A 12,343-nucleotide genomic window follows, 5' to 3' on the forward strand; every position below is an offset into this window, starting at 1 on the left:
AAAAGACAAATAACAAATAGAAAAAACTTAACTGATCGGCAGGGAAAAAGGATTGACTAAGCCTGGAAATCATAATTTACAATTCGATCAATGGTGGGTTGTATCAAATCAATGGTCTTAATAATACATTTGGCAGAGTCTGTGGATATAAAACCAAACAAATCAAATCAAGGCTGGACTTAAAGCTAGGGCGGCATCGGTTCGGTTCGGTTCGGCAGGACATTATAGCTCTAAGAAAACAATTCAGCTAAATTATACTTTGCATCAAAGCAAATCAATCAATTAACAGTGTGAACAGTGTGAAACGGTTTGGGAGAAATCATAAGAAAACAAAATCAATGTAAACAACTCTTGTTCGTGTCATTTTGTGGCATAAACAATTTTTTGTGGGCTTATCATATAGTCAAGTATTTTCGATTCTCTATAATACAGTTCTCATACATATTATTTAATATTTCTTAGCTCTTTCGGGGAGAACTATCGTTTTAGTACTTCAATGTTGCAACAGATTTTTAGATGTAGTCGATTCGGTTTATACAAGTATCTATATTTTTGTATTTTATGGCAATACATATTTATAATGGCAAATTCCAGTTCTTTTTCGGTTTTTTATTTTCTCTTTTTATTTTTGAAGGTAGTGAGGGGTGGGGGTCGCTGAGTGCAGGTTTTTTTTAGCTGTAAGGTAATTTTAATTTCAATTTCGATTTAATTTCAACTTAATTATTTTTTTTAACTTTTTTTTGTGCGCAATCTGGAGCCTATGTGCGAGTGGTATCTCTCTCCTTTCAATTTTACCATTTTTGTTGGGACTGCTCTCGATTAAACATTAAAGGATATGTGCGACACACACACAGATACAAGCATACACACACACACAGACAGTTAAGCTCAGAGAGAGAGAGACAGAGAGAGAGAGGTAAAAAGAGATAGGCAAAAGAAAGATAGTTGGAAAACACTTAGTTAGCTTGGCAAAGACCAATTGAAAAAAACAGTCAGTTACGGTTATCTCGTTAAGAACAGTGTGACAAAATATGGTTTAACGGATTGTTCACATCAAATCATAAATGCAGCAATGTTAGTAGAAATATCCAAAAGAGGAAAATTAGAGTCTGTGTCTGTGTGGCGTGTGTGAGTGTGGCTTTGTGTGGGTATGTGGGTGGAAATAACGAAAAAAAGAATACATCGATTTTTGAAGCTGTTTTTGAGTTTTATTCACACTGAAAAGTAGGAAATTGTTTTTTTTTTTTTTGTTTAACTTGCTTTTTCGGTTTCGTTTTCATTTCTTAGACAATAAGTTGCAACATTAAAGACGAAAAGAGATTTGGAAAAATTTCGAAGGGTTTCTTGATTATTTTTAAAAATTTAATTTATATTTTTTGTGAGTTTTAAAATGATTATGTTGAGAATATAAAGAAATAATAGGTAGAAAACAAAACTAATGTAAAGTGAAAAATTTTTTGAAAAAAAGCATTTTGAAATAGCTACGCCCTTGTGTGTGTGTGTGTGTTTGTGCATCAATCCAGAATCAAGATGGAATTATTCCGACTTTCAAATGTTTATATTGTATGATTATCTTTTATTATTTATAGGTATTTTTTGTCGCTATAGATGTATTCGCCAATCGAGCTAATTAACATAAATTGTTTGTTTTTGAATGAAAACGGAGGCATTTTTTTTCTATGAACTAATTTTGTATTTTCCGGGAATGTTTAAACTGACTTATGACTAATATGGAAGCATGGAGATCGTGAAATCAATTGATAAGTTTAAAACAATACATAATTAAATTAAATAAATACGTAAATGATAACAGTATGTGTGTGTTGTCGAGGGTTTGGCAGTGTATCGAATGTGTGTCGGGGGTGATTATGTCTATGTATAGGCGTCGAAAAACATGCAACATGCGGCAAACATACAGAAACAACTGAATCGCAGCCATAGGACTGCGACCCAGCATCGATTCCAATGGAAAAATTTCCTATAAGCTTAAGTTTAAGTATAATATATATCAATATAGATTACCATACGATACGACAAACAACGAAATAATAAGAATATGCATGTAAAGAGAGAGATAGAGAGATATTCTGGTAGGAGAGGTGTTGATCTGTTGCTCTAGCTAGCACATGGGTCTTACTTCTCTTAGGATCTATCATTCGGAACGTAACGTAGGCTACGTGTCAAATATCGGTAAATACATAGGAAAATTTTAAATACTGTACTTACAAAAGCATACAAAATAGGGATTTTAAACGAGTATTACTTGTCTCAGGGTTTTTGAGTATATGGGAGGTGGTTCTTTGGGGGTTTTACAGATACGAATATGCATGCAGGATCATTCAGAAAATATATGTAAAAACTAGAGACTGTTTTCCAATTAACTTGAGAATATTTACCACTTGAACTCTAGTTTGTACATATACTATCTTAAATATTTTCGGGGCATCTCCAGGACTTTTTACTCTACTTAAAATTAGATTAGAATAGATTGCTCATTTCGGTTAGATTTTTTTAAGGGACGGGGGTAGGAATGAAACAGAAGTTAAGCTACGAATTTTCTACAATTTTCTATACAAATTCTCAATAAAATATTTGTTTGTAGGGGTATCTCGCATTTCTTTGAGTTTCCAACAGTTGGACGCGTGGTAGAAACAAAGTTTGTTAAACAACGAAAAAATGTATATCAACCAAAAGCTAATAACAAATTACATACGCAATATATAGATACATAAGGTAGATATTTTCTTTCGGTTTTGGTTTCGAGTGCGTTAGGTTTTCAAAAGCTCAGAGAGAAGAAGATTCTTTTGTGTGTGGTTTACTTGTAGTAGTTATAGTTGTAGTGGTGCTAGCTCGGTTCTGGCTATGGCAACTAAATGGCTAAATGGCAATGCTCAGCGTTTGCTACTCACCGTCAATGTTATCCGTCTGGTCCAGCTGCAGCTGCTTGGTATCGTTGTGATCTTCCCGTGTGTCTGCCGCTTGCAGCGGGTGCTGTGACAACAACGTTGACATGTCCTCCGCATGGAGCTTAAGAGCAGCGCTCTTTAGTGGGACAAACAAATTGGGAAAATAGGAAAAGGGATATGGTAAACTTTATATATTTAAAATCCAAAGAAATGAATGAAAAAGATAAAAGTTTATCCGATTGCTCAGCTACTGTTGCGTTATTAAATGAAAAACAATTTTGTAGAAAAAACTAATTTATTATGTGTATTTTTCATATCAAAAGTATCTCCTTTTTAAATTTTAATTTTACCAATTGCAAAATGCTCCCAAGGTTAAGCTAGAGCTAGTTTTTGTGTTTTATTTCATATATTTATGCGATTAACAAATATTAAATCTATGGCCTAAGGCTAATCCTGAGCGGTTTGTGTTGGATCCATTTGCGAGCGGACCTGTCTCTAAGAGCTGTCTTTTCCCACATTTATGGTGATGATGTCCGGGGATGGACGCTTGGCGTTGTTGCCACCACTTCCACTAGGCAGTGGGTGTTGCTGCTGCTCCTGGAGCTCACGTTCGTAGCATAATCGATGGGATTTGCATTTGTTGTGGTGGTTGACGATCTCCAGACGGAAATTGGAGTTTCCCTCCACGAAGGAGGTTCGTATATCGGCCAGTTCGCTGCTCCACTTCCGACAGTGCCGGCAGAACATCGTGTTGGCTCTTTCGTCGTATTGCAGCCATTCGAATTGGTAGAGCCAGTTGGCTCGAAAACGCCCGCTTTTCCGCGAGCCACCAGAGCTGGCCACCCCGAGGCCAGCGCCGCCGGATCCTCCAGTTGCTGGCGGCGACATGAGGGATTTATTCGGTTCCCTGTGCTCCTGGTGTTGCTGATTTTGCAGCAGTCTTTGCATGGCATTGTCCAAGCTCTCGTTCTGATAGTGGAGCTGCAAACTTTTAAGCTGCGCCTCCATGGCCTGGTGCAATAGCAATTGATGCATGGACTTGGTGCCAGCACCGCCTAAATACCCGTCAGACTTTTTCACCTACATACAGGATTAAGAAAATGTTGTTGGCAAAGCATGGATCTGATAGAAGGAAGGATTTTCTGGACTTTACTTTACTTTAGTTTTACGTTACTTTACTTTATACGTTTTTTTAAGGCGCAGCATTGTTACGATTTTTTCTTTCTTTTCATTGGCCGATATTCCGCTTCGAATTTGGAAAATTCAATTAAACGCAATTCACCAATCCTTCGTTCTGCTCCCAGTTTGCTTCTGATTTTCTTAAAAACAAATTCAACACCATTTGAGGACAGCTTGAACACCACTGTGTCCCATTGGGAAGCATTTTGCAATTGGCTAGCTTACAGTTAAGGAGATGGATCAACAAAAAGGCTTTACAAGAATGTACAGTAGCTGGAACCATCGAACCGGTTCAAAAAAAGAAAAAACCTTAACAAACTAAACGATGCAGCAACAAAATCATAATCGAAATTCACTCAAAATTAAGATTCATCGACTGATCTAAACTGAAATCTTATTGACTGATAATGGCCAACTGACTTACCGGCAAGTAATCGGGCGGCAGGGCTACATGATGTTCGCGATGCTGTTGTTGGGCATCCATCAGCTCCTGTTTGATACTCAGGGACTGGCTCAGGCCGCTGAGGGCGCTTGCCGCACCAACATTTCCGCCCCCACCCAAATGGCCGCTAGTGGTCATCGAGAGCGGCGAATCGTGACGTCCACCGGCATCCTCCGATTCCGATGTGCTGCCGCCCGTCTTGGGCACGGGACTCGATTTAAAGTTGGCCTAAAATAATAATAGTATTTATTTAAAATATATTTGAATAAAAGTGCGCAAATTACAAAGCTTCGTGCAAGAGCATAAAAATCGCAATCCTTATCAGCACGTGTGGGAGAGCTAGATAGTGGCACGGAAAGGAGAGAGAGGGAGAGCGGCACGTGCCTAGCCCACAAAACTGAGCTCTGGCTGATAAGGGCCAGGTATAGCTGCCAAAAATACCAACGAAGCATTATTTGATCACAGATCACTGGCCACAGCTGATAGCCGCAGTCATGTGAGCAAGCGTGTGCCCGGGCTCCCGCAACCACCACCGCTCCCCACCGCCTCGTAAATGCTAAACATAAATGTTGATATTGTTTGTTTGTTTGCCTGCGGCTGCCTCCTGACTCCCGATAAGCGAAAAGTTTGGCAAGTTATGAAAATGGAGCTACGAAGGCCAACCTAGGGAGTGGTGTGCCTACTTTTATACCCACCCATTTAAGACGTATATGGTCTGCGTTAATAAAAAGTTAGTATAATGCTGGACTTCATCCAGCTTCATCTGGAATAGCGAACAACCAAATGCTGAGAAAGCCACATATCTGGCACAAGCCTATTATTGCCGATATAAACAAACATTGCTTTAATTTCTTTTTTTTCTGACACTGTTTTTGGTGCTAAAGTTCAACACTAATAAATATTTCACGCAAATGAAAATATCTGCCATGGCTGTCCTAATAAATGTGTTTGCTAAACTGTGTAAACGATAACTCAATTTACGCATAATTAATAATTTACAGGCATTTTCCTTTTAATTATTAAATAAATAGTTATATTATTCACAGGAATTTTAGGTTCTAACTGTTACTATTTAAAGCCCTTAGTACCTAAACTTTTTGAGTCATTTAATTAATTAATTTGTAAAGAAAAAGCCATACAAATTTAATTAGTGCTTCCGTTGTAACTAATAAATATTTTACGCCCGTTTTGATGCGCTATAATTTCTAATTAATTTTAATTGTCAGGCAATTAAAGAGCCCACAGAAAAAACATGGCTTTTTATTTCAAATTCCTGAATGACTGAGCGATGGCACACTGTTTAGGTTTGCCTGAAGGCAACAAAAACAACACACACTCGGCAACAATTTAATTACCAGGACAATGAACTGACCAATAAAACAATTAAATGGAAACCAAGCTCTAAACTTAATGTGGTTTTTATAAATGAATTCAACGATTGAATTCCTAAACGATTGTACGCCTTATCCTTTAGTACAAATATAACTTTTGCTTACCTGAGAGTCCTGCGGGTAGTGCCTGTCCTGGTGGCTCGAGGACAGCGAGTTATCACAGTTGGATGATGAGTTCTTACGTCTGCGCTTACTACTACTCAGCTGATCCACCGGCGTGGTAGACAGCTCCCTGTCCCTGTCGCGCTCACGCTCGCGATCTCGCTCTCGTTCCCGCTCTCGTTCTCTGCTGTTGTTGCGCTCCCGATTGTTGTTGCTGTTATTATTGTTGTTGTTGCTGTTGTTATTATTATTGTTGTTGCCGGTACTGCTGCTATTACTGTTGTTGTTGTCCTTGGTGCTATAATCTAACTGCAACAGCTCATCGCGACTGTCCGCCCGCTCGAGCGTTCCGCGCTCACTGCCGCGGTCGCTGCAGGCATCGGCGCTGGCGCTTCGATTAGCGGCTGCCGCCACAGCAGCTGCCACTGCCGCCGCAGCCGCCGCACTGGCGCTGCCCACGCTCGGAGATCGTTCGCCGGCACTGGGCGTGGTTAGGCCCAAGGCGGCGACTGCCGCATTCACATTTCCGCCGGCTGCAGCCACCGCCGCTGCAGCAGCCGCAGCTGCTGCTGCCGCCGAGCCGCGTTCACTCAGGCTGCTGCTGCTGCGTTGTGTTAGCTCGTCGCGCAGGTCGCGTTCGCAGCGGGAGCGCATGGAGTCGCGTGATTCGCGCATCGCATCCACGCCGGATCCAAGCCCGCCGCCTCCGCCGGAGCCACCATAATTGCTGGGGCCGCGGCCAGTGGGAGAGCTGGCTGCAGAGTCGCGCAGCTTGTCGCAATCCGAGCGGTAATTCAGATTGTTGTTATCTGTGAGACCGCGCACCTGTAGGCAGGAATAAAAATAAATTAATATTAAAATAGATTATATTGTGTCAAGCAAAAAGTTAAAATAAAATTGCAAGTAGTTTGTGGTTAAAGTTCGAAAAATTCGATAAAAGTTGAAGTTTTCTGTGTACACTCGGGCGTATACATCATATCCCTAGTACCACTCCCATTTGTGGGATCTTAAAATAATGTTTAATATTTTAGGCAGATAATAGCTTTATACAAAAAGGATTTGACACTGAAGAATTGAAAATTTAAACTTTACAGTTTTGGTACTTCGTTGCGTATACTTGATATTTTTACGTATACTTGATATACTAAGGGATTTGTTCAGGCTAGATATTACTAAAGCTATATTTCACTGCTAGTTTGACTCTTTATGAATAGATTTGTAAAAAAAAAACAGAAATTACATAGTGTGTACACCGTGACGTATACTTGATTTGAGTACTGATAGTACGTATACGCCCTGTAAGCATGACATCTTTTTTTTTTACAAAAGTACCACGCTAACGATTGGTAATACACACCTGTAGACTCTCGGCCGTCTTGAGAAACATGGGCAGTGAACTCTGCCCCACATTGACCTCGCCCTTGTACATAAAGTCGAGCAGAGAACGCATCTCTGAGTATCGGACATCTTTTAAGTAGATGATGGGATGTGGATGCTGGTTCTGCAGGAAAATCGTCTCGAAGTACGGACTGCAGGCTGACAGTATCGTTTGGTGAGCCTAAAAAAGTATTTAATTAATTAAAGTTTTAAAAATTGAAAATAATGAGTCAAGTACCTTGACTGTTTCGCCTTCGCAGGCGAGCGTTACGTCGCATAGCGCCTCCCGCTGCAGCAGTGAGGTGAGCACGCCGGTCAAATTTGTGGGATGATTGTTCCAGCGCAAGCAGAATTGCTGGTCCATCGCTCCTTGGTCAGTGTTGTACCTGTAAAAACGTATATAATATTATAGTTGAGTATAAAAAACTGCAGGCTTTTTTATTAAAAAAATTACTTTTAAAAAAAACTCGACCACTTTAGGTTACCCTTTAAAGCCAAGTGAAGAGCTTTTGGCGAAAGTGAACTCTCAACAAGTACTCTTTTAGATAGTGGCTGTTACTATTTTCGTTTGATAAAAGTATAGCCGTCTTTTTTGGGGTATTTTTATTTATAGACACTTTCCAAGGCGGAAGCGGAAACGGAAGCAATTTGCTTAGCGGGTTATCGTTATCACTGCGCTACCCAACCTGGGTAGAATTGTGGGCGTTTGTAACGGTACAAGGAGTACCAATGATAATTTGTCAATGAGCACAATTGCTCATTACGATTGCCGAGAGCGCCAGAGGCTGTTCTCAATTATTTATTGCATTTCCGTTTCCCGATAACAAACCGCACGGCATGTGCTATTGTGGCCAAAACTCCACCACCACGAATGCACTTGTGTTAGAGGACATGTGCATGTGCAGTGGCATGGCTATTGGAACGTGTCCCAGTGTGTGTGTGTGTGAGCGTGCCCATGGAGTGTTAATTACCATTTGTTCCCGCCATGTTTGGCTGCTGGCTAGCTGTTAATTACTCGGCCAAATAGACGAGCAATCCATGCAAATTTAGTTGACAGACCAATGGAGAAGGGTGTTCAGACAGGAGGATGGCATAATTGATGGTGTTTCGGGCTTATCAATTGCAAATTTATTGAGCCCTCAAACCCACTTACAGACCGACACAAGAATAGAAATGCTGTTCATATTTCTTTATTACAATTGCTTGGAATCCGCTCTAATCTTAACGGCCTTTGGTCAAAGTTCTAGTACGTAGTACAGGGGGTGGTGGTGGCTTGGTGGGTGGTGCAGGGCAGCGGGATGTTCCGGGCGACATTGATAAGAAACACTTTTGCTTTTCATATCGCTGCTGGTATTGTGTTTATTTTTAAACCATGACGTTAGCCGAACGTTACAGGCCCATTTAAGGAATTTTCATTAAATATATATTTTAGTCAAATAATAGCTTAGAACCTCTAGAATATGTAAGATTTGATTTAAAATAATTGCCCCAAAACAACATTATATAGCCTGCTGACCAAAAAGAGAACAAGATCGGGAGAAAGAGAGCGTGAGCTTTAAGCTTTTGCCGGCAACGCTTAACAAAATAAATAAACAAAACGTCAAAGAACTTTTTCGCAAACGAATGCTGACCGTGAGAACGGGCACCCTGCAGAGGTGGCCAGAACGAGAGGGGCATACCGAAAGCGAGAAAGCAATACCGAAAACAGAGTGAGAGGAGCGAGTGGGTGCGCGTGCAAGTGAGATTAGATCGGGGGAGCATAGCAATAATAACAATTACAGCTTGTGTGCGTGTGGGGCCGCTGTCGTAAGCGTTTTTATTGGCGTTCTTCCCGCTCCGTCTGCCACCCAACCGTCTTGCTTTCTTCCGTCCCCCTCTCTGCCCATTCTGCCGTAATCGCTTTCAAGTTGCCTTCTTTGTGTTGCCATTAAAAAATCAGTATTGTAGCTACATATAATAACTAACGTGGCACAAAAAAAAAGATACTTTCATTTTCATTTCCACAAAACTTTGTTGTCTTTGTTTCGTAAATGGTTTGAGTATTATAATTCACTTTTAAGATCAGTGCAACTACCCATATATTGAGTGACTGAATATGTATCTGAATAGCTTAAGGACTCAAAAGATATTCTTTCTACCATTTCGCAAGGCAAATTGAGTTGTGCATTCATTATTAAATTTGAATTGAGCTGAATATATTTTTTCGATCTACTCACGTGTATGTTACTGTGGATAGTACTCTGAATTTCTTTCAAAAATCTTACCAAACATATTAGTAAACATTTACCATACAAATAATTCAAATTTTTGATTTTCTGTAGTTGGTTCCATATCGATAAGAAATTATTTATTATGATAACCATGTCGGTTGTAAATTTTTCTGCCGAAAATAAAGCTAGGGAAACCCAAAAGTTATCATTTTTATTGTCACTCAATATAGTAACAACTGAATCATAAGAGTTAAAATAAAATATGATAAGTAAAGTATTTTAAGGTATTGGAATTTTAACTTCTTTCTTTTATTAAGAAAATATAAAAATTGCTTATGCCATTTATTTGTGTCAGTTTAGTTAAGCTTTTTCTTAATAACTTCCCCTGGCCAATTATTTACAAAGTCAGAGAAATGACAATAAAAAAATAGAACGCAACGTTGTCAGCGCCGGCGCCAGCGCTAAAAAAAAAAGCAGCCAAGCAATTTCGCCGTATTTTGCTTTTTTTTATTTTTTTATACAATTTCGTTTTTGTTGACGAGTAGCAGCAGTGCCGCCAGCGTCGCCATCGACGTCGACGTTGGCTTCGGCGCTGCATGCGATTGCAGTTTTTATTTACACTTGCGCTTTCAATGCAAATTTGCTATGAATGCAAACACAATTGTTGTTGTTGGTCTCGTTTTTGCTGGCAGCGATTGTTCTGTTTAATTAATGAGAACTTTTACTTTCAAACAACAGTAGCAGCAGCAGCAGCGTCGCTTACGTAAATTGTTTAAAAATATGTTAGCGCTTATCAGGTAGCTAAAACAAAAGCCGAGAGAGCGATCAGCAAATTGCGCAATATGTTAAACGCCGCTCATCATCAGCTGGGACGTGTTGCCCACACCCGCCGCTGTAACGGTCTCAGAATCAATATCAAAGATGCAGATACACAGGTCTCGGATACAGATAAGCGGCATAGGAGAAGAAAAAAAACATTTTGTCACGCGTCAACAGCATACTTAGATAATCAACGCTAACTGCCAGTCACACAGTAAGCAAAAAACGCACACACTTGCGGCGCACGGGGCGTATCAGTAATGGCCTTCAACTTTCAGTTAGTGGCGCCTTATCGTGCGAGGCGGCGGCGTCGCAGTCGACAGCGCTGCCAGCGCTCAGCTGTAAGCGAAAGAGAGCCCAAATAGTTTTTTCTCCTATTCCACTATTATTTTTTTTTTTTGCTGTTCAATTTACACGTTCTAAATAGTTTGCGCAAAGCCGAATGAACCGGTGTGTTTGCGTGTGTGGTGTATCTGTATCTGAGATATACGAGTGCGAACATCGGCGAGCAGCGGCACTTGAGGGGGAGCCGCGATAATAATTATAAATACAAAGTAGTTTGTTGATATTTGTTGTTGCCTGCCGCTGACGTTTGACGTTTGTTGATCTTCTGGCCAAGCAGTGGCTTGTTGTTGTTGTTGCTGCTGCTGCTGTTGGCTTTCAATTTTCGCTTTGCTGTTTATCTTTTGCCTTAGAACTTTACATGTTGGCGTAGGTTGTTGTAGTTGTTGGGGCCGTTGCGTTGTAAATTTACCGTTGCGAGTTCAACGAACGCGAAAATAATGGGCGCCCACATGGTCATTACACGACGTCCATATCCGCATCTGTCAGATACTAATTTTGGAGATCAGTCATATGGTTAGTGCCCTTCGCCAGAGCACTGCGAACGTAAATCAATAGAAATCGCATAGAGATGCGTTTGTTCAGATACCCAAATGAATATTTAAAATCCACACAGATACAGGCGCAAGTGGAGATACCGATACACACTTGCAGAAGGCAAACGAGATCAAGATTAGCGCGCGTTCGCGGTTCACCTTGACTCAATGGTCAAATGTGCAAAATGCCGCAAAGTAAACTTTGAAAAACAACAGCTTAAATGAATCAGCGCCGGCCCAACAGCATTTGCAAAAGGTTTGGCCAGCCAGAGTGGCTTGTAAAAGATGAAGGTCGCCAGTTACAGATACAGATACAGCCACACCGGATCGGATCATGATTGATTAAGCTCGGCCTGTAAGCTGAGGCCAAAAACTCCATTTAGCCTTTGGCTGGCTCGTTGGCGCGAGGCTTGGTTTGGCTAAAAAAAAACGGCAAAATGTTGAGCAAGGTCAACTGTAGGAGGTTACTGGTACTGGGAACCCAGCTAATAGCTAATAGCTCATAGCTACATGGCCTAAGTGGGTCACGATGCTTTATGGTTAGGTGGGCGAAGTTGTGGGAGCGAGGGCTATATATTAGGGTAATGGGCTCGCCAAATTGATTTATGCACGTGTTTGTGGGGCGACATCCGATGCTGGCTAATTTAATTGAAGTTCGAAGAGTAGGGTATTTAAATTGGGCTTTTGGCTGGACCAACCCATCCGCAGAAATCCAATGTAGTCTGGATTATATTCAAACATTCTGAATATTTTTTGGTTTACAATAAAGTTTCCTAACTACATAAGCAAATAAAATCAAAAATCCCCTGGAGAAAATGTTGCAATAATTTTTTGCACAAGTTTCAATTAACACCATTTTCTTTAACTTAATTAGTTTGTTTACCACTTTATTGTTGTGGGCATTTGCTGAACGTGTCACACTGATTTAAAATTTAATGGATACAAAAAGTATGAATTTTCCAAGGCGTTTACATGGCGACTGCGGGGGGCAGATATAATAATTTAACTTGTCGCTCATTGAGAGATATTTTTAGAGAAA

General features: G+C 40.4%; 1 protein-coding gene across 1 annotated transcript in view; it reads right to left on the reverse strand.

The window, feature by feature from the left end:
- The window catches only part of LOC108128780 (sex determination protein fruitless), a 100,905-nt gene that overhangs the window by 2,817 nt on the left and 85,745 nt on the right, over positions 1-12,343 (reverse strand). The window contains exons 3-7 of the mRNA XM_043212332.2: positions 7,636-7,783; positions 7,378-7,578; positions 6,024-6,845; positions 4,510-4,755; positions 2,910-3,042 (exon numbers count right to left, since the gene is read on the reverse strand). Of these exons, the coding sequence (XP_043068267.2) occupies positions 2,910-3,042; positions 4,510-4,755; positions 6,024-6,845; positions 7,378-7,578; positions 7,636-7,783 (1,550 nt within the window). The remainder of the gene's footprint in view (positions 1-2,909; positions 3,043-4,509; positions 4,756-6,023; positions 6,846-7,377; positions 7,579-7,635; positions 7,784-12,343) is intronic.

The sequence above is a fragment of the Drosophila bipectinata genome, chromosome 3R, assembly GCF_030179905.1.
Source record: "Drosophila bipectinata strain 14024-0381.07 chromosome 3R, DbipHiC1v2, whole genome shotgun sequence".
NCBI classification, from domain to species: Eukaryota; Metazoa; Arthropoda; class Insecta; order Diptera; family Drosophilidae; genus Drosophila; species Drosophila bipectinata.